Source organism: Macaca thibetana, chromosome 11, assembly GCF_024542745.1.
Source record: "Macaca thibetana thibetana isolate TM-01 chromosome 11, ASM2454274v1, whole genome shotgun sequence".
Lineage (NCBI taxonomy): Eukaryota > Metazoa > Chordata > Mammalia > Primates > Cercopithecidae > Macaca > Macaca thibetana.
In genome coordinates, this window is record NC_065588.1 from 113982129 (window position 1) to 114006006 (window position 23878).

The window sequence follows — 23878 nt, forward strand, 5'->3', positions numbered from 1 at the left end:
TGGAGAGGTGAAGCAGGGGAGAAAACATAGCCCATAAAGGGTGTTATGGGGAATGCCTTTGGGGACAATTGGGGCTGTCCCTCTGGGAAGCCTTCAGGACGGGTATAGAACGCACAGCAGAATGGGCCCTCTGAAGGCATATTTATGCACTAGCTCTTGTCCTTCCCCAACTGAAGGTTGTTCCAAGGACAACACCAAGCCCCTGACATTTCCAGCCTGCCCTGTACTCAGATTGAACATGTTCCACTGGCAACAAACAAACAAACAAAACCGCCCAGGCCAAGACACAGGTGCTTGGCATGGGAAGCCCTCGGTGTATACAGAAACCACCCACCACAGCTGCAGGTGAGATCCTGAGTAGGGCTCGGGAGTATGAGGGGACCTCACCAGCTCTGAGAAGTGGGCAGACACAGCCTCCACGCTACTGGAGCATCAATTCCTAAGTGACTTATTTGCAGTCACAAGGCTAATTAGTAGCCAAGGCGGGGTTCACCCTGGGCTCCTTCTAAAACACCTCCCAGGAAACTCTCAACACCCTGAAAAGAAATAACAAGAGAGGAAGGCAGGCACTGGGAAAGTCAAAGGACTCGACATAACATAGGGAAAAAATCTCACCAGCATAATATCATCAGTTTGTTCCTTGTAAATAATAAGGGATTGCAAACTAAATACTCTGTTACCCAACCCACAGAACACTTCACCACAAAAATTCATCAAGAAGCACATTCTTGAGCTGATTTTCCATTGTGGAACTTCAGAGCTGCTGTTTCAATAGGAATGTGACAATAGATGATTCATTAGTGCTGTCTGTATAAGCCTCTGGGGCAAACACCAAAAGATAGTCCATTCGATATTTAGAAAGCCAAACATATCTTAAATGAGCCGTACTGGACTAAATCTCTCATCACCGGCCTGAAAGATTCAGCAGCTAGGGGGTTGTGGCATGGTCTTAAGGGAGGCTAGGGCAGGGTCTTTAAGAGGATAAGGACCAATTCTTGCTCCAGAGCTAAGGAAGAGGGCATGGAATCCAGGATAGGGGGTACTAGGTCAATGCTGAATGGGAATCTGGGGGCTCAAATAGAACTTTCTGGCCGGGTGCGATGGCTGATGCCTGAATCCTAGCATTCTGGGAGGCCGAGGCAGGTGGATCACCTGAGGTCAGGAGTTTGAGACCAGCCTGGCCAACAAGGTGAAACCCCGTCTCTACTAAAAGTACAAAAAAATTAGCTGTACATGGTGGCACGCACCTGTAATCCCAGCTATTCAGGAGACTGAGGCAGGAGAATCACTTGAACCTGGAAGGCAGAGGTTGCAGTGAGCCAAGATGGCGCCACTGTACTCCAGCCTGAGTGACACAATAAGATTCCATCTCAAAAAAAAAAAAGAACTTTCTTATGCAGAGTAATAATAATACTTAACAAAAATTTCTCAGGAGCATAAATTTTACTAGAAATAATTATGTTATAGAGTATGTATACATATAATACTATTAACATAAATTATAAAATACCTTGTGAAAGATCTCATCAATTCAAAATAAGACATTCAACATGAATCGGTGACAAGTCTACATTGTAAGATTTTTATTTTTTAATTTTAATTTCAATTTTTTATAATTTCAACTTTCATTTTAGGTTCAGGAGGTATATGTGCAGGTTTGTTACATGGGTGTATTGAGTGATGCTAACGTGCAGGGTATGATTGGCCCATCATTCAGTTAACGAGCATAGTACCCAATAGTCTGGTTTTCAGCCTTTGTCCCTCTCCCTTCTCACCCCTGTCTAGTTATCCCCAGTTTCCACTGTTTCTATCTTTATGTGCATGTGTACATAATGGGTAGTTCCCACTGATAAGTGAGAACATGTAGTATTTGGTTTTATGTTCCTGTGTTAATTTGCTTAGGATAATGGCCGCCAGCTGCATCCATGTTGCTGCAAGGGGCAAAATTTTGTTCTTGTTATGGCTGTATAGTATTCCATGGCATATATGTACCATATTTTCTTTATCCGATCCACCATGGATGGGGACCTAGATTGATTTCATGTCTTTAGTATTGTGAATAGTGCTGCAATGAACATAGGAGTACATGTGAAGCTGTGTGATACGGTTTGGCTGTGTCCCCACTCAAATCTCATCTGGAATTATAGTTCTCATAATCCTCACGTGTCATGGGACAGACCAGGTGGAGATAATTGAATCATGGGGGCAGTCTCCCCCATCCTGTTTTCATTACAGTGAGTGAGTTCTCATGAGAGCAGATGGTTTTATAAGGAGCTTTTCCCCACCTTCGCTCTGCACTTCTCCTTGCTGCTGCCATGTGAAGAAGGATCTGTTTGCTTCCCCCTCTGCCATGATTGTAAGTTTCCTGAGGCTTCCCCAGCCATGCTAAACTGTGAGTCCATTAAACATTTTTCCTTTATAGATTACCCAGTCTCATGTATGTCTTCATTAGCAGCGTGAGAACGGACTAACACACTGTATGTAAAGGATTAACACAATCTTTTCCTCTTCTGTATGAGACTTTAACCCTGGGTTAACTTTCTAGCTCTGATCTGCTGAACCTGATAAACAGGAAACATCACTGTGTTAGTGGGCCACAGTGCTCATCAAATTGCCTCTTGTTGGTAGACTGCATCTGGACTGGGAGCTCATGGAATGAATCTGAAATATCTGATGAGGAATCCACAGCTTTGGGAGTCCTTAAGCAGCACGACTGTTGTAACAGGGCACGTCCCCTGCAGACACCCTGGCAGCCATGAAGACAGAGTTGTTACAACAGCTATTGTCCCATAAGACAGGATAGTTCCCACATGTGCTTAATGTGAGTCTTTGTACCTCAACTGCCACTTGGAGGTAGAGGACAAAAAGAATGGCCCCTGAGGACCCACAGAAGAGATGCCCTATGCTGCCTGCACCCTCTTAAGTCAGTACAGTGCTGAGTGTGTCTTAGTTAGCATAAAAGGAATTACAAAATGAGTACGGCAGAAGTCTTCCTATTTTAATTAATATGCTATTACCCACAGACTAGTCTTCCCTCTCTTACCCTTATAAATACATTAGAGATCGTTGTAATAATTAGCACAATGATTTGTAGGTGTGTGCTAGTGAGTTTAAGCACTTATACCTGATTCGTTTTCTAAAACAGACAAAAATATGCCTTCTGAAATCTTATTTACATAATGAATCTGTTAGGCAAAGCCTGTTTCCATGCAAACAGCAAATGATATAGCCTAGGCCATGCACAAAATCTGAATTAGTTGGAACAGAGAGAATGGGGTTTGAGTGAAGGTGTAACAAACACATACTCTGTGGCTCTTATCCAGCCTGGTTCTCTCTGCTCACAGGCCAGCTGACGCTGTTGACATACTGCTCCGTAGTGTGGAGGTGAAACGTGTTCACTCATAAACTACACAGGTCTGAACACAGAGACATGTACCAAGGAATGTTCTAAATGTGCTTTGGGGAAAACAGAAGAATTTCCAAAGGAAATAAATTGTGAAAAGGTCATAAATGGAATATTTGTATTTGTGCAGGACTAATAAAGGCAAGACACATTAATAAAAGCATATAGTGTGGTTCCAATAATGAAGAAAGGGAACTGGATATATTTCATACATACCTACAAAGATGAATAAATGCACACAAGGATTTATATCAAAGTATGACTAGCAGTTATATAGTTCTCCATGACAAGGGAAACAGGGAATTTTACCATCTTTTGCTTACATTTTATTTTGCTTGTATTTTCAAAATAAAGATATATCTGCAAATTACTTCTGTAATTAAAATTATAATTGAAAAATCACCTTTAACAAGGATTTGAAAAAATATATATGTGATAGGATTCCTTTTTAATACTGAGTTTCTCCTGCACATTTAAAATGTAATTCAGTTTACAGCAATGCAGTTTACCCTTTCAGATCTTCTGAAAAGAAAGAACAAGCCATTTGTATCATGGGCAGACAAATGAGAAAATCTGAAGACATACAAATCATTGCACACATAAGAATTGTTAGGATCTTTCTTCCCCCAACAACGTGGTCATGGGTGTGGGATCCTTGGAATGAAGATCAAGATAACCAGAATCCCTGAGATCATTTCCTCTTAATTTTCCGAACAGTTCACTATGAGGAATCAGTGCCTGTTTGCCCTTCTAAGTAGGGCCACAAAGCCAGAGGGAAAACGAAGGCTGATAAGAATATCAGAGAGATTTTTGGTAACTCCCCATGCCTATGGCTAACATTTATAGGATTAAATCCATAATCTATGTCAGTGTTTCTCAACCTGTTTTCTATTATGGCTCCTTTGGGAACCTTTTTAGATTTTGTGGTTCCTAATCTCCATCCACAACCTCCAATGAAATTTTCATAAACACAGATATGGTGTATCTCTGTTTACATACAGTGGCTCCTTGTGAAGGAGAGGCACAAACTATTGTAAAAATCCAAGACTTTTCCTGCCTTCCCCCAATAACCAATCTTTGTCCCCTCAGAGGTGATTTCAGCCCATTGAGAATTCATGCTCTACGTGTATCTATGTATATAAGTATATGTGGTATATACACACTATGGAATACTATACGGCCATAAAATAGAGCAAGATCGTGTCCTTTGCAGGAACGGGGATGGACCTGGAAGCCATTATCCTTGGCAAACTAACACAGGAACACAAAACCAAATACCCCATGTTCTCACTTTTAAGTGGGAGCTAAACGATGAGAACCCATGGACACATAGAGGGGAACAACACACACTGGAGCCTTCCGGAGGGTAGAGGGTGGGAGGAGGGAGAGGATCAAGAAAAATAACCAATGGGTACTAGGCACCTGGATGATGAAATAATCTGTACAACAAACCCCCATGACACAAGTTTACCTATGTAACAAACCTGCACTTGTACCCATGACCTTAAAATGAAAGTTAAAAAAAAAAAAAAGAAGAAAGAAAACAAGAACATCAGCACACACTTCCCACTCTCTTCGTCACATTTCCAAAGTTGTTTCAACTTCCACAATAATCAATCGTTACTTTTACCGGGTAAAGTATAGAGCGTGTGTGCGTGTGTGTGTGTGTGTGTGTGTGTGTGTGTGTGTGTGTTTTAGAAATGCCAGAGGAATAAAACCGCATACTTAAATGCAAAAATAAAAAGAAAGGAAAAGAAGAAAATAAACAGTTCTTTGAGAATGAACATAAAACAGGGGAAATGGCTTTGATTAGACTAATCATAGCAATTCTAACATATTCCAACACACCTAGATGGCAAATCTCCCAGTGGAGATGACAGACATGCTGTGGCTAATATATTCTTGTATTCTTGTCATGCTCATTCTGAAAAGACGTGGAGATACTACTGGGGACAGGAGGAAAACCCAAACAGATCATCTGATAAACACCAACATGGGTGTGCCTGAGAGCACCAAGGATAAAGAGCCTGAAAAATAGCCTTCCTCGGCCAGGCATGGTGGCTTATGCCTATAATCCCAGCACTCTGGGAGGCCAAGGCAGGCAGATCACCTGAGGTCGGGAGTTTGAGACCAGCCTGATCAACATGGTGAAATCCCATCTCTACTAAAAATACAACAATTAGTGGGGTGTCGTGGCACGTGCCTGTAATCCCAGCTACTCAGGAGGCTGAGGCAGGAGAATTGCTTGTACCCGGGAGACAGAGGTTGCAGTGAGCTGAGATTGTGCCACTGCACTCCAGCCTGGGCAACAGAGTGAGACTCCATCTCAAAAAAAAAAAAAATTAGCTTGGCATGGTGGCAGGTACCTGTAATCCCAGCTACTTGGGAGACTGAGGCAGGAGAATCACTTGACTCGGGAGGCGGAGGCAGTGAGCTGAGATCGCACCACTGCACTCCAGCCTAGGCAACAGAGCAAGACTCCATCTCAAAAAAAAAAAAAAAAAAAAAAAAAATAGCCTTCCTAGCCTTCCTCCAACCCAAGACCTCCTTTGGTATTGTGTGCTTGAAAAATCACAGGAAGGAACAGTTTTGAAAGCTTTGGAACCTGTTCACAAAGATCTGTGACTTCTGAAACTCAGATTCATTCCATTCAGAGGAAATAAAAGCAGACTGAATACCGCCAAGTTAGCCACAGAGATGGGTCCCAGCAGGACTACAGGGGTGAAGGAGAGAAGAAACCAGACATGAAAGAGAGATAACTGGAACCCGAATGCACAGAATAGCTCTGGAACTCTCTCTGGCTACATTTCACAGAATAGAGGGCAAAGGCTTCTCAAACCTTCTCACCTACTCCCTGATGGGGTTTATTCTAGAATCAAAGCTGTTCAGAGTAGGAAAAGCCTCCAGCGGGGGAAAAAGAAAAGGACATACAGGCATATCTTGTTGTATTGCACTTCACTCTACTGCACTGTGCAGACATCACATTTTTTTACAGATTGAAGGTTTGTGGCAACCCTGCATTGAGCAAGCCTCTCGCTGCCACATTTCCAACAGCACAAGCTCACTTCATGTCTCTGTGTCACATTCTGGTCATTCTAGCAATATTTCCAACTTTTTCATTATTATTATATCTGTTTTGGTTATCTGTGATCAGTGATCTTTCATGTCACTACAGTAATTGTTTTGGGGTGCCACAAACTGTGCCCATATGACAGTGAAATAAATCTATCAATGTTGTATGTGTTCTGACTGCTCCACTAACAGGCTATTCCCCATCTCTCTCTCCTTTTCCTGGGCCTCCCTATTTTCTGAGACACAACAATATTGAAATTAGCCCAATTAATAACCCAACAATTACCTCTAAGCGTTCCAGTGAAAGGAAGAGTTGTACATCTCTCACTCTAAATCATATGCTAAAAATGATTATGCTTAGTGAGAAAGATACGTCAAAAGCTGAAATGAACTGAAAGCTAGGCTTCTTACGCCAAACGGTCAAGTTGTGAAGGCAAAGAAAAAGTTCTTTTTCTTAAGGAAACTAAAAGTGCTATTCCCGTGAACACATGAATGATAGGAAAATAAAACAGCCTTATTGCTGATACGGAGAAAGTTTTAGTGGTCTGGACAGAAGATCAAGCCAGACACAACATTCCCTTAAGTCAAACCCTAATCCAAAGCAGGGCCCTAACTCTATTCAATTCTGTGAAAGCTGAGAGAGGTGAGGAAGCTGCAGAAGAAAATGTGGACACCAGTAGAGGTTGGCTCATAAGGTTTGTGGAAAGAAGTTGTCTCCATAAGATAAAAAAGTACAGTGAAGCAGCAAGTGCTGATGGAGAAGCTGCAGCAAGTCATCTAGAAGATCTAGCTACGATCATTGATGAAAGTGGTTACACTAAACAACAGATTTCCCATGTAAATGAAACAGTCTTATATTCAAAGATGCCATCTAGGACTTTCAGAACTACAAAGATGAAGTCAAGGCCTGGCTTCAAAGCTTCAAAGAACAGGCTGACTCTCTTGTCAGGGACTACCACAGCTGGTGACTTTTAAGCTGAAGCCAATGCTCATTTATCATGTCAAAAATTCTAGGGCTCTTAAGAATTATGCTAAATCTACTCTGCCTATACTCTATAAATGGAACAACAAAGCCTGGATGATAGCACATTTGTTCACAGCATGGTTTGCTGAATATTTTAAGCCCACTGTTGAGATCTACTGTATAGAAAAAACAAGATCCCTTTCAAAATATTATTGCTCATCGACAATGCATCTGCTCACCCAAAACCTCTGAGGAAGATGTACAAACAGATTATGTGATTTTCATCCCTGCTAATACGTCCATTCTGCAGCCCATGGATTAAGGAGTAATTTTATCTTTCAAGTCTTATTATTTAAGAAATACATTTTATAAGGCTATAGCTGCCATAGATAGTGATTCCTCTGATGGATCTGGGAAAAGTAAAATAAAAACCTTCCGGAGGCTGGGTGCAGTGGCTCATGCCTATAATCCCAACACTTTGGGAGGCCGAGGTGGGTGGATCACCTGAGGTCAGGAATTTAAGATCAGTCTGGCCAACATGGTGAAACTCCATCTCTCCTAAAAATGCAAAAATTAGCCAGGCATGGTGGTGGGCACCTGTAATCCCAGCTACTCAGGAGGCTGAGGCAGGAGAATTGCTAGAACCCAGGAGGTGGAGGTTGCAGTGAGCCAAGATTGCTCCATTTTACTCCAGCCTGGGTGACAGAGTGAGACTCCATCTAAAAAAAAAAATCTTCTGGAAACGATTCACCATTTTGGATGCCATTAAGAACATTCATGATTCATGGAAGGAGGTCAAAATATCAACATTAACAGGAGTTTGGAAGAAGTTGATTCCAACCCTCATGGATGACTTTGAGGGCTTCAAGATTTCAATGGAGGAAGTAACTGCAGACGTGGTGGAAACAGTAAGAGAACTAGAATTAAAAGTGGAGCCTGAAGGTATAACTGAATTGCTGCAATCTCATGATAAAACTTAAATAGACAAGGAGTTGCTTCTTATGGATGAGCAAGGAAAGTGGTTTCTTGAGATGGAATCTACTCCAGGTAAAGGTGCCTTGAACATTGTTGAATTGACAACAAACATTTTAGAATATTACATAAACTTAGTTGACAAAGCAGTGGCAGGGTTTGAAAGGATTGACTCTAATTTTGAAAGAAGTTCTTCTAGGCTATCAAACGGTATCACATGCTACAGAGAACCCTTTTGTGAAAGGAAGAGTCTACCTATGTAGAAAATTGCATTGTTGTCATATTTTAAGAAATTGTCACAGTCAGCCCAACTTTCAGCAACCATCACCCTGATCAGTCAGCAGCCATCAACATCGAAGCAAGACTTTCCACTAGCAAAGACTATGGCTCAGATGATCATTAGTGTTTTTAGCATTAAAGTATTTCTAAATTAATGTATGTACATTGTTTTTTAAGACATAATGCCATTATACACTTAATAGACTACAGTATGGTATAAAACATAACTATTCTATGTACTGGGAAATCCAAAATTTGTGTCATTCACTTTAGGATCTTTATCGTGGTGGTCTGGAACCAAACTCACAATATCTCTGAAGTATGCCCGTACTTACTGAAAACAAGTTTTACAAAACAACACTAAAACGCTTACCATATGCAATGTGTTCCAATATACTCTAGTCTAGGCTAGTCTATTTCATTTTTTTAATGCTGGTCACAAGCTATTAAAATAATGCTACCAACCACGAATGGGTCATGACCACAAATTTAAAAACACAAATGTATTCTAACCTCTTAGGTCCACAGCTGAGAAAGCTAAGATTCAGAGAGGTTAAATCCGTGGTCAAAAGGCTACTTCCTGACAGAATCAGGACTACCTCAGACCCAGGTAAATGATGACTGTTGTTACTAGTCTAATAATTGGGACTCACCTCAACTAACACCTCCTCTATAAGTCCTGATCAGAATTCACCTCTACCCATGACCCCTGCTACCAACATTATTCAGGTTGCTGTTGTTTATGTCTTAGGTTTTTTTTAACACCCCCAGGCCTGCTGCCCTGATATCCCTGTGAACCTGGAGGCATGGTCTCAGGCTAAGTGGTCCCACAGCATTTTCTACATCACCAAACTGACCACTCTGTTCCTCTCCTCTACTCCTTCCTTGCCATGAACCACAGCATCCCCCAAGGTGGGCCAGGGAACTACCAGCCTTGAGAAAGTGATGAGCTTGCTAACTCAGCCAGAAGAAACCTGAAGGGCAAAGCTTAACACCACCTGGGTCCTGATATACACATTCCAAAATTTGGAAGACCTTGAAGAAGTGGGCCATTCAGCCCTATCCAGGCAGAATTAATCCTTCAGGGGTCTAGGGAAAGGACCGCATTTAAAAACCAAAGGGCAGCCTCTCTCACTTGGCCTCCATATTGCAGATTAAAAGATGATGTGTCTGGAGAGTCGGCTTTATGATCAAGTTTCGCCTTACTAGGTGGTGCACCCTGGGAAACGGACAGGAAGAAGCACAAAGTGTGGGGACAATGTAGCAAGCAGACCCCAAATGCCTCTTCCACCTTCCACCTTAGCAACCTGCACTCCCAGCCTTCCTAGAACTCTACCCCATGTCTTCACCTTGAGGTTTCAGCAGGCCCCAATCTCTGTGGCTGTCACAAAACCATGCAAATCAAACCCAACTCCAATCAGAAAAGCATCTATCCTCTGCCGCACCCTCAGAGGTCTCAGACACGCATTCTACGTCTTCAAGCTAGGTTTCCACACAGCAGCTTGAATATGACTATTGTAAAATCATATGTTCCACGTCAATCACTTTAGGGCATTCCCAATGCTTCAAAAAAGAGAATCACTCTCTACACCACAGCTTCAGACAGGGCTTGGTAAACCACAGTTCATGGGCCAAATTGGGCCAGGTACCTGTTTTTATAAATAAAGTTTTATTGGAACACTGCCATGCCTATTTGTTTACCTATTGTCTGTGCTGGTTTTGTGCTACATGATAGAGTTGAGTAGCTGCAATAGAGACCAAATGGCCTGCAAAGTCTAAAGTATTTACTATCTGCCCCTGTACAGAAAAAGTGTGCCAACTCTTCACTTACAGAATCCTGCCTTTTTTTAATGGTGATAAAATACACATAACATAAAATTTACCATCTTAACTGCTTTGAAGTGTAGAGATCAGTGGTATTAATTACATTTGCATTGTTGTACAACCATCACCACCATCCATCTCCAGAATGTTTTCATCATCCCAAATGCAAAGTCTATACCCAATAAATAATAACTCTCCATTCTCCCTCCCCTCAGCCCTGGCATCCACTGTTCTACTTTCTGCCTCTTTGAATCTGTCTACTCTAGGTATCTCATACTGGTGGAATTATGCAGTATTTGTCCTTATGTGTCTGGCACATTTTACTTAGCATGCTGTCTTCAAGGTTCACCCATGTTGTAGCATATATCAGAAGTTCCTCCCACGTCGGGCGTGGTGGCTCATGCCTGTAATCCCAGCACTTTGGGAGGCCAAGTCGGGCAGATCATTTGAGGTCAGGAGTTTGAAACCAGCCTGGCCAACATGGTGAAACCCTGTCTCTACTAAAAATACAAAAAATTAGCCAGGCATGGTGGCGCAGGCTTATAGTCCCAGCTACTCAGGAGGCTGAGGCAGGAGAATCACTTGAACCTGGGAGGCAGAGGTTGCAGTGAGCTGACATCGCACCACTGCACTCCAGCCTGGGCAACAGAGCGAGACTCTGTCTCAAAAAAAAATAAGTTTCTTCCTTTTTAAGGCTAAATCATATTGCATTGTATGGATAGACCACATTGTGTTTACTCATTTGTCTACTGATGGACACAGGTTGTTTCTACTTTTTGGCTACTGTGAATAGCACAGCAACCTGCCCAATCCTCAAGTGTCACCCTACATCACACACCTGCTCTCTCCCTCAAAGGGGTCCTCTGTCAATTTCCTCAATGTGTCCTGCTTCCTACCACCTTCAACTGAAATGAGCCGTGGATATAAAATACACATTCAATATCAAAGACTTTGTATTTTAAAAAATGCAAAATATCTCAGTAATGATATTTTACATTCATTCTACGTTAAAATATTATCATTTTGATATATTAGGTTGAATGACGTATTATGATAATTAATATCACTTGTTCCTTTTCATTCTTTTTAATGTGACTACTAGAAAGTTGAAGGTTAATATATGCCTCATATCCTATTTCTAGGAGCGGCACTAGGCTAGACTCTGCAGGGGTTGGCAAACGTTTTCAGTAAAAAGCCAGATGGTAAATATTTTCAGCTTTGTGGGCCATTCTCACTCTGCCATTGTCAGACAAAAGCAGCCATAGGCAACACATAAAGGAATGATCATGGGTATGTTCCAATACCTTTTATTTACAAAATCAGGCCAGCTATCAGATTTAGCCCCTAGGCTATAGGATATTAATCGTATTTTTTAAATGGCCTATTCTGAGAAAGTCTGTTCTATTCATTTTCTCAGAACCCTCTGTGAAAAGCCATTTTTCATTCAGCCAGAGTCTGGAACACAAGTCTGTTCCCGGTTTCCCTGACCTGGGCAGCTCCTGAGACCACGGGGCAGCCCCTCGCAGTCCGGGACTCGACAGCCCCAGGGCACCCACCGACCGCACTCACTTGGGCGTGTGGGCCTCGTCCACGCGGTGCCCCAGCTGGAACTCGTGGGATTTGCTCCGATGCAGCGCGGTGAACCCCGGGATCAAGTGTATCAGCTTTCGGGAGGAGGGTGGTGGGGTCCCCGGGGGCTTCAGCTTGTTCTTCTTCCTCATGGGCGGCGTGCCCGGCGGGGTCACGGTGGTGACGATGTTGGGGGTGCGCGGCGGGGTGCGGACCGCGTGCCGCTGCCGGGGCGATGGGGGCAGGGAACGGTGGCCCGACTCCAGGGGCGGGGGCGGGCACAAGCCCGGGTAGGGGTCCACGGTAAGCCTGTCCACGTGAGTGTACACAGGGGCCCCGGGAGTGGGGCTGGTGTGACAATAGTGCTGGACGCACTTGGACTGGACCCTGGGGCTCTGGGAGAGATGGGTGCGGATCCACGGGGTGGGCTCCGGGGGGCACACAGGATTGTTCTCCTTCCCCGTTTCTGTCGTGGGCCACTGGATGGTCCAGTCTTGTTTGGAAAGGTTGCCTCCTAAGTTGGAACAGAAGAGCAGAGACAATGGGTAAGCCATGAGAAAGCCAGATGAGTTATACCACATACACCATTACATCATACACACATTACACCACGTGCCCATTACATCATATGCATGTTACACTATATACCTGTTACATCCTATGCATGTTATTTCATGTGCACATTACACCACGTGCCCATTACATCATATGCATGTTACACTATATACCTGTTACATCCTATGCATGTTATTTCATGTGCACATTACACCATGTGCCCATTACATCATATGCATGTTACGCTATATAACTGTTACATCGTATGTATAACATACGCTCATTATATCATATGCATATTAAATCACATGCATGTTACACTATATATCTGTTACATTGTATGCATGTTATATGTACATATCATATGCACATTACATCATATGCATGTCACATTATATGTACATTACATCATATGCATGCTATTTCATATGCCCATTACCTCTTATAGACATTCTATCAAATGCACGTTACATCATACTCACATTAGATCATAAGCACATTTACATAAATCCAACCACCCCTACTTGGCCTCTCCAAAAAGAGAATGAAATCCCTTTGTTGACCCTGTTACCCTATTCCCCATTCAACAGCCTTGTCTTCCACTGCCCCATAGCTGGAAAGACCCCACAGCCCAAATGCTCAGAAAAGCAAAGAAGTTAATTCTCGCCTTTTGAGCTTCCCAAGGTTCCAGTTCCGGCAGTTTCAAAGTGATTTAAAGGATTTTAAAGGATAACTTTTCCCTTACATGGACATTTTAATACCTAACCCTCACATGAGATACACAGATTCCAAGGAAGTCAAGTTCATCCTTCTCCCTGACCACTTCCTCGGCCACCGCATACTTCTTCCAGATCTATGTCACCATGTTCTCATTCATGCATTTGTCCAGTAAACATCCTGTGAGTGCCAACTATGCCCTTTGCTTGGAAAAGACACAAAAGTAACACAGAAGAGACCCTGGTCCCTGGACTTACATTCTGCCAAAACAGAGTCATGATAGACAAGAAAACATGCTCACTGAAGGATTTCACCCTCCTCCCGAAAGCTGATACACTTGATCCCGGGGTTCACCGCGCTGCATCGGAGCAAATCCCACAAGTTCCAGCTGGGGCACTGCGTGGACGAGGCCCTCACGCCCAAGTGAGTGCGGTCGGTGGGTGCCCTGGGGCTGTCAAGTCCCGGACTGCGAGGGGCTGCCCCGTGGTCTCAGGAGCTGCCCAGGTCAGGGAAGCCGGGAACAGACTTGTGTTCCAGACTTGTGTTATTGGTGCTGGGAGGGAAATAAACAGAATGATGTGATAAAAGCAATATGGGTGGCTGGGCACGGAGGCTCACACCTGTAGTTCCAGTAATTTGGGAGGCCGAAGTGGGTAGATCGCTTGAGGTCAGGAGTTCAAGACCAGCCTGGCCAACATGGTGAAACCCCATCTCTACTAAAAATGCAAAAAATTAGCCAGGCATAGTGGCACGCACCTGTAATCCCAGTTACTGGGGAGGCTGAGACAGGAGAATTGCTTCAACCCAGGAGGCAGAGATTACAGTGAGCCAAGATTGCATCACTGCACTCCAGGCCAGGCTACAGGCTCGCTCTAAAAAAACAAAGAATATGGGTAACAGAATGGTTAACCATAGAGTGCTACATACAAACCACATGCTACACAGCTCAGCCAGGAGAAGGCACCAAGTGCCAATGCACACAAAAGCCTGGGCGAATGTCCAGAGAATTAGGCTGAGTAAAAAAATGCCAATCCCCAAAGGTTACATACTATATGACTCCACTTATATAGTATTTTTGAAATGACAACATTTTTGAAACAGAGGATAGACTGATGGCTGCCAGGGGTTAGGGATGGCAGAAAAGTGGGTAGGAGAAAAATGGATGCGGGGATAGAAGAGCAATACAAGGGAGCCTTGGAGTGCTGGAACTCTCCAGCATCTTGACTGTGGTAGATACACAAACCTACACAGATGATCAGAGTACATAAAAGTAGGCCCGTGGTGCACATAGACACCATGGAATACTATGCAGCCATAAAAAAGGATGAATTCAAGTCATTTGTAGGGACATGGATGAAGCTGGAAACTATCATTCTCAGCAAACTATCACAAGGACAGAAAACAAAACACCACATGTTCTCTCACTCATAGGTGGGAATTGAACAATGAGATCATTTGGACACAGGGTAGGGGACATCACACACAGGGTCCTGCAGGGGGAGTGGGGGACTACGGGAGGGATAGCATTAGGAGAAATACCTAATGTAAATGATGAGTTGACGGGTGCAGCAAACCAACATGGCACAAGTTTACCTATGTATCAAACCTGCACGTTATGCACATGTACCCTAGAACTTAAAAGTATAATTAAAAAAAAAAAAAAAAAAACTAGGCCCATGGTGGTGGCTCTTGCCTGTAATCCCAGCACTTTGGGAGGCCAGAGCCTCCAAAAGGGAGGAGGATCACTTGAGCCCAGGAGTTCAAGACCAGCCTGGGTGACATAGTAAAACCTTGTCTGTACAGAAAGTAAAAAAAAAAAAAAAATAGCCAGGCATGGTAGTGTACTCTGTGGTCTCAGCTACTTGGGAGGCTGAGGTGTGAGGATTGCTTGAGCCTCAGGAGGTTGAGGCTGCAGTTAGCCATGTTCATGCCATTGCACTCCAGCCTGGATGACAGAGTGAGACCCTGCCTTAAAAAGAAAAATACATAAAACTAAATAAACACACAGGCACAGGCGCACACAAACACACGAGTGAAAATAAAGCTGGGGAAATCTGAACAAGATGGTGGATTGTATCCATATCAATATTCTATGATATTGTATTGTATAGTACAGTAGTACTATAGTTTTGCAAAATGTAACATTGGAAAGAAAAGTATACAAGGAATGTCTGTATTATTTCTTACACCTGCATGTGAATCTACAATTATCTCAATCAAAAATTTCTGTTAAGAAATTAAAAATAAAATACAAGAATATAGGGGGCCTACTTTAGTAGGGTGATCCGGGAAGGCCTCCTAAGGAAGTGACATTCCTCCTGGTATGTGAAGGACAGGAAGCGGACGGTCACACCAAGCACCAAGGACAGAGCACACCAGACAGGGAAACAATAAGGGCTAAGGCCTAGAAGTAGGAAGGGCTTTTTTTTTTTTTTAAGTCTTCCAATAGCTTGTTAGAAAGAAAAGACAGTTTTTTTAATCCCCACTGTTATGAATTCGAATTGAGGTTTTCTTTTTTTTTTTTTTTTTTTTTTTTGAGACGGAGTCCCGCTGTGTTGCCCAGGCTGGAGTGCAGTGGCCAGATCTCAGCTCACTGCAAGCTCCGCCTCCCGGGTTCACGCCCATTCTCCTGCCTCAGCCTCCCGAGTAGCTGGGACTACAGGCGCCCGCCACCTCGCCCAGCTAGTTTTTTTTTTTTGTATTTTTTAGTAGAGACGGGGTTTCACCATGTTAGCCAGGATGGTCTCGATCTCCTGACCTCGTGATTCGCCCGTCTCGGCCTCCCAAAGTGCTGGGATTACAGGCTTGAGCCACCGCGCCCGGCCGAATTGAGGTTTTCATCCCTAGTATAAACTGAATTAAAAAGAGAGACAGAAATTTAAAAATCCAATGGTAGGCCGGGTGTGGTGGCTCACACCTGTAATCCCAGCACTTTGGGAGGTCAAGGCAGGTGGATCACCTGAGGTCAGGAGTTCGAGACCAGCCTGACCAACATGACGAAACTCCATCTCTACTAAAAATACAAAAAAATTAGCTGGGCATGGTGGTGTGCACCTGTAATCCCAGCTACTCGGGAGGCTGAGGTAATAAGAATCCCTTGAACTCAGGAGGCAGAGGTTGCAGTGAGCCGAGATCGCACCATTGCACTCCAACCTGGGCAACAAGAGTGAAACTCTGTCTCAAAAAAAAAAACAAATCTAATGGTGTATTAACATTTTTCATTCGTTTGCCACACTGACCAGTGCAAATACAAATTTGGTCTAAAGACACAGATTCTCATGCAACCATGTAAAGCCTTTCTGCATCCTCCATGCTAAGAGCTCTAAATGCGTAAACATCCAATAATACCAAATGTACAGGCTTCAAAACCAGCTAAGTTAGGGCAGTCACTTTCCTAGGTCTCTTTCCTGGGTGCCTGCATGAAGGTGGTGTTCACAACCGTGTGATGACAATGGGGTGACCCTCAAGGAGAGGTTGAAGGGACAGGTGAGAACAGACTGCCAAGTCTGCGGGCTAAGGTGCAGACTGGCTTCTATACCAAGTCCAACAGGAAGCCATTGGGAGTTTGGAGGCAGGGGAGGCACGGATTGAATGTTCATTTCTCAAAGATCACTCAGGCTGCTGCAGGGAAAAGTAGAGCCTAATTAAGGGGTATCTCAGCGAGTTGCAAGAGATGATGCCAGCTCTGGCTGGGGTGGTGGCAACAAAGATGGAGAGAAGTTGGCCAGGTGTCAATGAAGGAAGAACCACCAGAACCCAGAGGAAGGTAAACACGTGAGCACTTCCACGATGGGCCGAGGAAGGAGATTTGGGGTGGAAAGAAATTCCTAGTTGACTAGCAATAACAATAATAATTACTATAACGACCGTAACAAGAGCTAATTTATAGCGCATTTGATGGCTTCCAGAGTGCTTTCATGAACACTGACTCACTGTTCCATTTTTAATTAAAACAACTCATTTTGTTATTATATATTCAGTACAGAAAAATTAGAAAATTGAGATAAGAGAACAAGGCAATGCTGTTCTACAGCCTAGCCATCATCCCTATCAATATCTGACGGTAGAGCCTTCCAGATGGTTTGGGGTGGATTTTTTTTTTTTTTTTAGGAAAAAAAATATTCCATAAGACCATATTTAATGGTTCATTGTCTGTTTTCTTCACTTGTTATATTGGGACTGTTTTACATCTAACTTAATTTTTGTAACTCTGTGTGCAAAGGGTCATTCTGATTTCCATTTTGTAGGTAAGGAAACTGATGCACAGAGATGAAGATGTGCCTAAGGTCACAAGAGAGATGGTAACTGGCAGCCAGACTCAAACCCAAAACTTTGGCCACCTCAACAAGCAGGGCATGAGACTGTCTGTGGAAGAGAACTGGGGCCTCCATTTGCCATCAGAGATCATTCAAACGGGAAAAGATACTGAAACAAAGGCTCATTTCTCAAAAGGGTCTCCTTTTCCCTCCTCCCAGGCTTGCCAAAAGAACACTCTACCAAAGTCACCATCATTACAGTATCTACTCTCAAATATTGACACATACACATTAGCCCAGTGAGTAAGAGAGTCAACGCTGGAGTCAGATGACTTGGGCTCCAAATCTGACTCCCCACCACTTACGGCTGTGTGACCTTAGGCACTCATCTAACCTCTCTGAGTCTTAGCTTTGTCACCTGTGCAATGGGACAATAATAAAACCTACCTCAGGGACTACTATGAGGATCAAATGCACAAATACAAGTAATGTGCTTAGCACAGCTCCCGGCACACAATAGGTACACCATAAATGCTAGCTACTGGCATTGTAATTCTCAACACTGTGGTAATACAATATCTGCTATTTAAAGAGTGTGTAGTGGTTCTGACAACTTTACTATTCTCACCCCTTGTACAGTGAGGAAGCTGACATTTAGCTGAAGCTACATAGCTCTAAGAGTCAGGAACAGAACAGAGAATCAAGTTAAGACAAGTTTCTCCATCACGCATAAGCTCTGGATTGATGTATCAGATCAGGGAATACAAACTCATTGTCCAGTTAGCCTAAGTAAAGCCTGTTTAAGAAAGTCAATCTATTTTCTAAGCTGTCTTAATCAAATACTGCACCATGAAACCACAAAGTAGTGCTTTTGGCATTATCATTACAAGCTGTTGTCCATCCTGAATGAAATGGAAAGAATACAGGATTGGGAACCAGAAGAACTCAATAGAATTCTGATTACACTACCGACCAGCTCTGTGACCTTGGGCAAATTACTTAACCTCCCTGAGCTTCAGTTTGGGGGCTCATAAAATGGGAATAATTATGGCTTTGTTGGAGGGTGCAGTGAGAATTAAATGTATTTATTTCACAAACATTTGAACACCCTTTATGTACCAGGCACCGTTCTGGACACCAGAATAGAACAATAAATAAAACACACACACACACAAAAAAACCTGTTTTTGCAGAGCTCACATTCTTAGTAGGGAAACAGATGAAACAAGTAGATGAACAAATGTATCATATATACAGTGATAGTGAGTCCTCTAGAGGGAAAGAAAGCAGAGCACAGAGACAAAAAAAAAAAAAAAAAAAAAAAAAGTACCGAGGGCTATTTTAATTGGAAAAGGATGAGGAGGTGATGGTGGACATTTGAGCAAATTTCAGAGTGAAATGAAGACTGAATTAATAAGATAAAGTGATCAAACCATCAGACAGAGCCTGAGCCATCATGTCCATGCCAACAAATGGCAGATGATTGAAGATGGGTGAAAACATCTATTCTGGTTGCCTTGTGACTCATCCCCTTTGTCCCCAGGCATTCACTATGCCAGCCCCTGTCCTCAAGATGCTCCCAGTCTAGTGAAAATGATCAATAATAAAAAAACTCTCACTGCAGTTCCATCCTAGGTACAGATCCCAAATAATTGAAAACAGGGACTCAAATACTTGTAGACAAATGCTCATAGCAGCACTATGCACAATCGCCAATAGGTGGAAACAACCCAAGTGTCCATCAACTAAGGAATGGATAAACAAAATGTGGTACGTCCATATAATGGAATATTATTCACCCATAAAAAGGAAAGAAGTACTGATTCATGTGGATCAACCTTGAAAAACACTATGCTAAGTAAAAGAAGTCAGACACAAACGGTCACATGTCATATGATTCCATTTACATGAAAAAATCCCAAAGAGGCAAATCTATAGAGAAAGAGAGCAGATTCATGGTTGCCAGGAGCTGGGGCTGGTGGGGAATGGGGAGGAATGGTTAATAGGCATGGGTTTTTGGGGGAGGAGATGAAATAGGTTTGGAATTAAATAGAGGTGGTAGTTGCACAATCTTGTGAATGAACTAAATGTCACAGCCTGGTTCGCTTTGAAATGATTAATTGTATGTGATGTGAATTTCCACTACATAAAATGAATTAATAAGTACTCACAATACCAAACACAGAATCCTAAGTCAGAAAAAGTGCAGGAGCATATGGGGCACAGAAGAGAGGAAGCCCACTGGCCAGGAGGTGGGGGTGGATAGGAGAAGGCAGCCTGGAGGAGGTGGCACCTAAGCCCAGAACTTGAGGGTGAACAAGAGTTCCTAGGAAAGGCGGCAGCGAGGTGGGTGATAGTGGAAGGATGGTAACACAGAAAACAGCAGAGTCAAGGGCCAGGAGAAGAGGGACGTGGGAGTTTGGAGAACTGCCAGTCGTTCACTATGACTAGAGTTATTTTTCCAGGGTGAGGAGGTGGGGAGACAGAGTCTAGCTCTGTCGCTCAAGTTGGAGTGCTGTGGCATGATCTCGGCTCACTGAAACTTGAACCTCAACCTCCTGGGGTTCAAGCGATTCTCCTGCCTCAGCCTCCTGAGCAGCTGGGACTACAGTGGCCTCACGTGATCCACCAGCCTTGACCTTCCAAAGTGTTGGAATTACAGGTATAAGCCACTGCGCCTGGCCAAGCTGGAGTTATTTTGAGAGAGGAAAAAATTCAGCCAGGAGCGTTGGCTCACACCTGTAATCCCAGCACTTTGGGAGGCCGAGACGGGCGGATCATGAGGTCAGGAAATCGAGACCATCCTGGCTAACACTGTGAAACTCCGTCTCTACTGAAAATACAAAAAAAAAAAAAAAAAGAAAAAAAAGAAAGAAAAAAAGTAGCCGGGTGTGGTGGCAGGTGCCTGTAGTCCTAGCTACTCGGGAGGCTGAGGCAGGAGAATGGCTTGAACTCGGGAGGCGGAGCTTGCAGTGAGCCGAGATTGCGCCACTGCACTCCAGCCTGGGAGAGAGAGGGAGACTCCGGTCTTAAAAAAAAAAAAAAAGAGAGAGAGACAAACAGGAACACAAAAAGGAAATGAGGCTCTGGGGAAGATGATTGTGAAGTCTAGTTAAAGAGGCTGGGCGCAGTGGTTCACAATGTAATCCCAGCACTTCGGAAGGCCAAGGGTGGGTGGATCACTTCAGGCCGGAAGTTGAACGTGGCGAATCCCCGTCTCTACTAAAAATACTAAAATTAGCCAGGTGTGGTGACCCACATGTGTAGTCTCAGCTACTCTGGAGGCTGAGGCAGGAGAATGGCGTGAACCCGGGAGGCGGAGCTTGCAGTGAGCCAAGATCGCGCCACTGCACTCCAGCCTGGGCGACAGAGCGAGACTCTGTCTCGAAAAAAAAAGAAAAAATCGAGCCAGGCTGGAGAAGCGAAGGGAGGACTTCCCAGGGATCTGCTATTCTAGGCAGAAGGAGATGCTGAGAACTAAGGCCCAGTGTGACTGATCCTCTTGCCACTGGCCTCCCAGAGAGGGAGGCGGTCTCCTCCAGGACTCCTGGAGACCTGCTGCAGCTGAGGGCTTGTGGCAATCAAACTTGGTAATGGGTGTAGTAGAAGATCTGGTCACACTCAGCTGCTTCAAGGCTTAGACCCTAGTCCCGTGGTCATGCCAGGGGAGGGGCTGAAACTCCCCTAACCATAAATGATAATGGGATGGAAGCTAACTTTCTGTAGGGGCATATATTGCTATATCCTTGAGGCTTGGGCCCCAAACTCCTGCTCATGCCGGAGAAGGGCTGACTCTCCCAATGGGCAAATGCAGACAAGTGGGTTGGAGCTGGAGGTCAAGCATCTGCCCACAACAGTGCTGCTGAATGCCAGCTCCTGATCATACCAGGGGAGGGGCTGGTGCTGCTTTGATCATATGGCTTGAAAGCTACACAGCCCAATGGATGGGATCCATGGAGTCCTCCTGGAGCCCACTGTGCTGGGCCAGGGTGTAGAGGACAATGGTGAGTGGGGACTATACCTGCCACTCCTGTCCGTGTGTGATTAAAGCTGTCCCAGAAACCCTGGTGCACAGGCTGTGTGGGCATCCGTCCTTGCGGCTGAACAGGGCCGCTTTGTGTAGGGAAGCTGAGCATCAGGAAACATGTCTCTGACCATGGAGTGGAGATAGGATTGGACAGAGCCTGGGTGGCAGCAGGAGCCCAGACTGAGGCTCCTGGAGACATCTGGATGGGAGGTGACGAGGACCTGGGATAGCTGTAGCAGTGGAGATAAAGAGAGGTGGAGTGACTGTATATTAGAGGAGAAAAAAGGAAAAATAGCCAACATTTATTGAATTTACACATAAGTTACAGACCCATGGAATCATCCAACAAAGTGGGTAGAATTTACTCTCTTACAGATGAAGAAACTGAGGCACAGAGAGGTCAAGTGGCTTGCTCGAGGCCACACAGCCTTGTCCAAGAAGGACATGTGAGGTTTGGAAATTCACCTGACCCGTAACCAGGACACTAAGTCCAGGCTGATGTCCCAGTTGCTAGCCTGGGTCACACAGTGGCCGGTGGCATCGATCACAGCAATAGGAAATGCAGGAGAAGAAAACTGGGCACAGAGGAGGTGGCAAGCTCAGGGTCAGACAGGCTGAGTCTGAGGTTCCTGCAGGACACCTAAGAGGAGATTCTGGGATGCAGCTGAACCTCAACTTCGCCTTCTCCCAGAAATCCCAGGACCACTCTCCAGGAAGAAGTTATTTTTCTAGCCTGAAAAGATGGATCATGAAATTCTAAAATCTCATCTTAGTAGTTTTTTTTTCTACAAAGACATGATGATTTCATCACGTTCACCTACTGTTCCTCTCCCATCTGATCTCCGAATCTGTAGACTAAACATCCCATGACCCTGAATTACATGCCAGTAATGCAGGTCTGGAAGACGGGGGGTCATGAGCCTGTCACTCACTGACTAATTCCCTCAGACGGGAAGATACCTCTGCATATGGAGGACTTACTTTCTGAACTGAAAGAACAAGAGTTAATTCTCCTAAGTCAACGCCAACACTTAGACATGAATTTGTCCCTACCATCCCTCACTGTGACTCCATTTCTTCATTTGTAGAATGGGGATAACAACAGAGCTTTCCCCCAGGATTGCTCTGAAGATTAAACAAAAACATGCAAGCAGAGCATTTAGCTTCATTCTCTAGCACACAGTCAATGTTGTTTAAGTGTTCGTGTACAAAGAGTGTAACACCATCTGTTTCACAGAATGCCACTGAGGATTAAATAAATGCATACAGTGCTTTTCATTGAGCCTGACAGAGTTCACACTCAAGAATCATCCAGTCCTGCCAGGCACAGTGGCTCATGCCTGTAATCCCAGCACTTTGGAAGGCCAAGGCAGGTGGATCACCTGAGGTCAGGAGTTCGAGACCAGCCTGGCCAACGTGGTGAAACCCCATCTCTACTAAAAATACAAAAATTAGCCGGGTGTCCTGGCACATGCCTGTAATCCCAGCTGCTCAGGAGGCCAAGGCAGGAGAATCGCTTGAACCTGGGAAGGGGAGGTTGCAGTGAGCTGAGATTACATCATTGCACTCCAGCCTGAGAGTGAAACTCCATCTCAAAAAAAAAAAGAAAAAAAGAATCATCCAGTCATTATCCCTGGTCTTGGCAGGTGCTAACTCTGACAGAAAGAAAGCCCAGGGTATTAGAAGCCACTGAGCCTTTATTTTGGGTTGAACTGTGGCTTCCTGTACCTTATTTGCATATAGGATCTTTGCAGCTACAATCAAGTTAAGATGAGTTAATACCGGATCAGGACCTAAGTCCAATGGTTTGTGTCCTTATAAGACGAGGAGAAGACACAGAGGAGAACGTCATGTGAAGACAGAGGCAGGGGCTGGAGTGATGCAGCTACAAAGCAAGGAGCACCAAGGATGGCCGGCCACCTGCTGAAGCCACAGGACAGGCAAGGAACCGATTCTCCCCCCGAGCCTTTGGAGGCAGTGTGGCCCTGCCAACACCCGATTTCAGACTTTCAAGTCCCTACAACTGTGGGAAAGTATGTTTCTGCTGGTTTAAGCCATCTAGTTTGTGGTGGCTTTTTTTTTTTTTTTTTAACAAAAGCCCTGGATAACTCATGCATATGCTGGACACTGACTGGGGAATCGCCATATAAAAGCCTGCACGTGGAGTGCAGCTGCCAGACTCTGCATTAGAGGATCTGGTGCTGATCTCACGTGCCCTGTAAAGTAGATGTTATTGACAA

General features: G+C 44.2%; 2 protein-coding genes across 5 annotated transcripts in view; one reads left to right on the forward strand and one right to left on the reverse strand.

Annotated features, from left to right (window-relative positions):
* Nucleotides 1-23878, forward strand: part of SUDS3 (SDS3 homolog, SIN3A corepressor complex component) — a 1028644-nt gene that overhangs the window by 340741 nt on the left and 664025 nt on the right. The window lies entirely within an intron of this gene.
* The window catches only part of KSR2 (kinase suppressor of ras 2), a 518463-nt gene that overhangs the window by 295207 nt on the left and 199378 nt on the right, over nucleotides 1-23878 (reverse strand). For all 4 annotated transcript variants that reach the window (XM_050747896.1, XM_050747898.1, XM_050747897.1 and 1 more), the window contains exon 4: nucleotides 12084-12597. In XM_050747896.1, the coding sequence (XP_050603853.1) occupies nucleotides 12084-12597 (514 nt within the window). The remainder of the gene's footprint in view (nucleotides 1-12083; nucleotides 12598-23878) is intronic.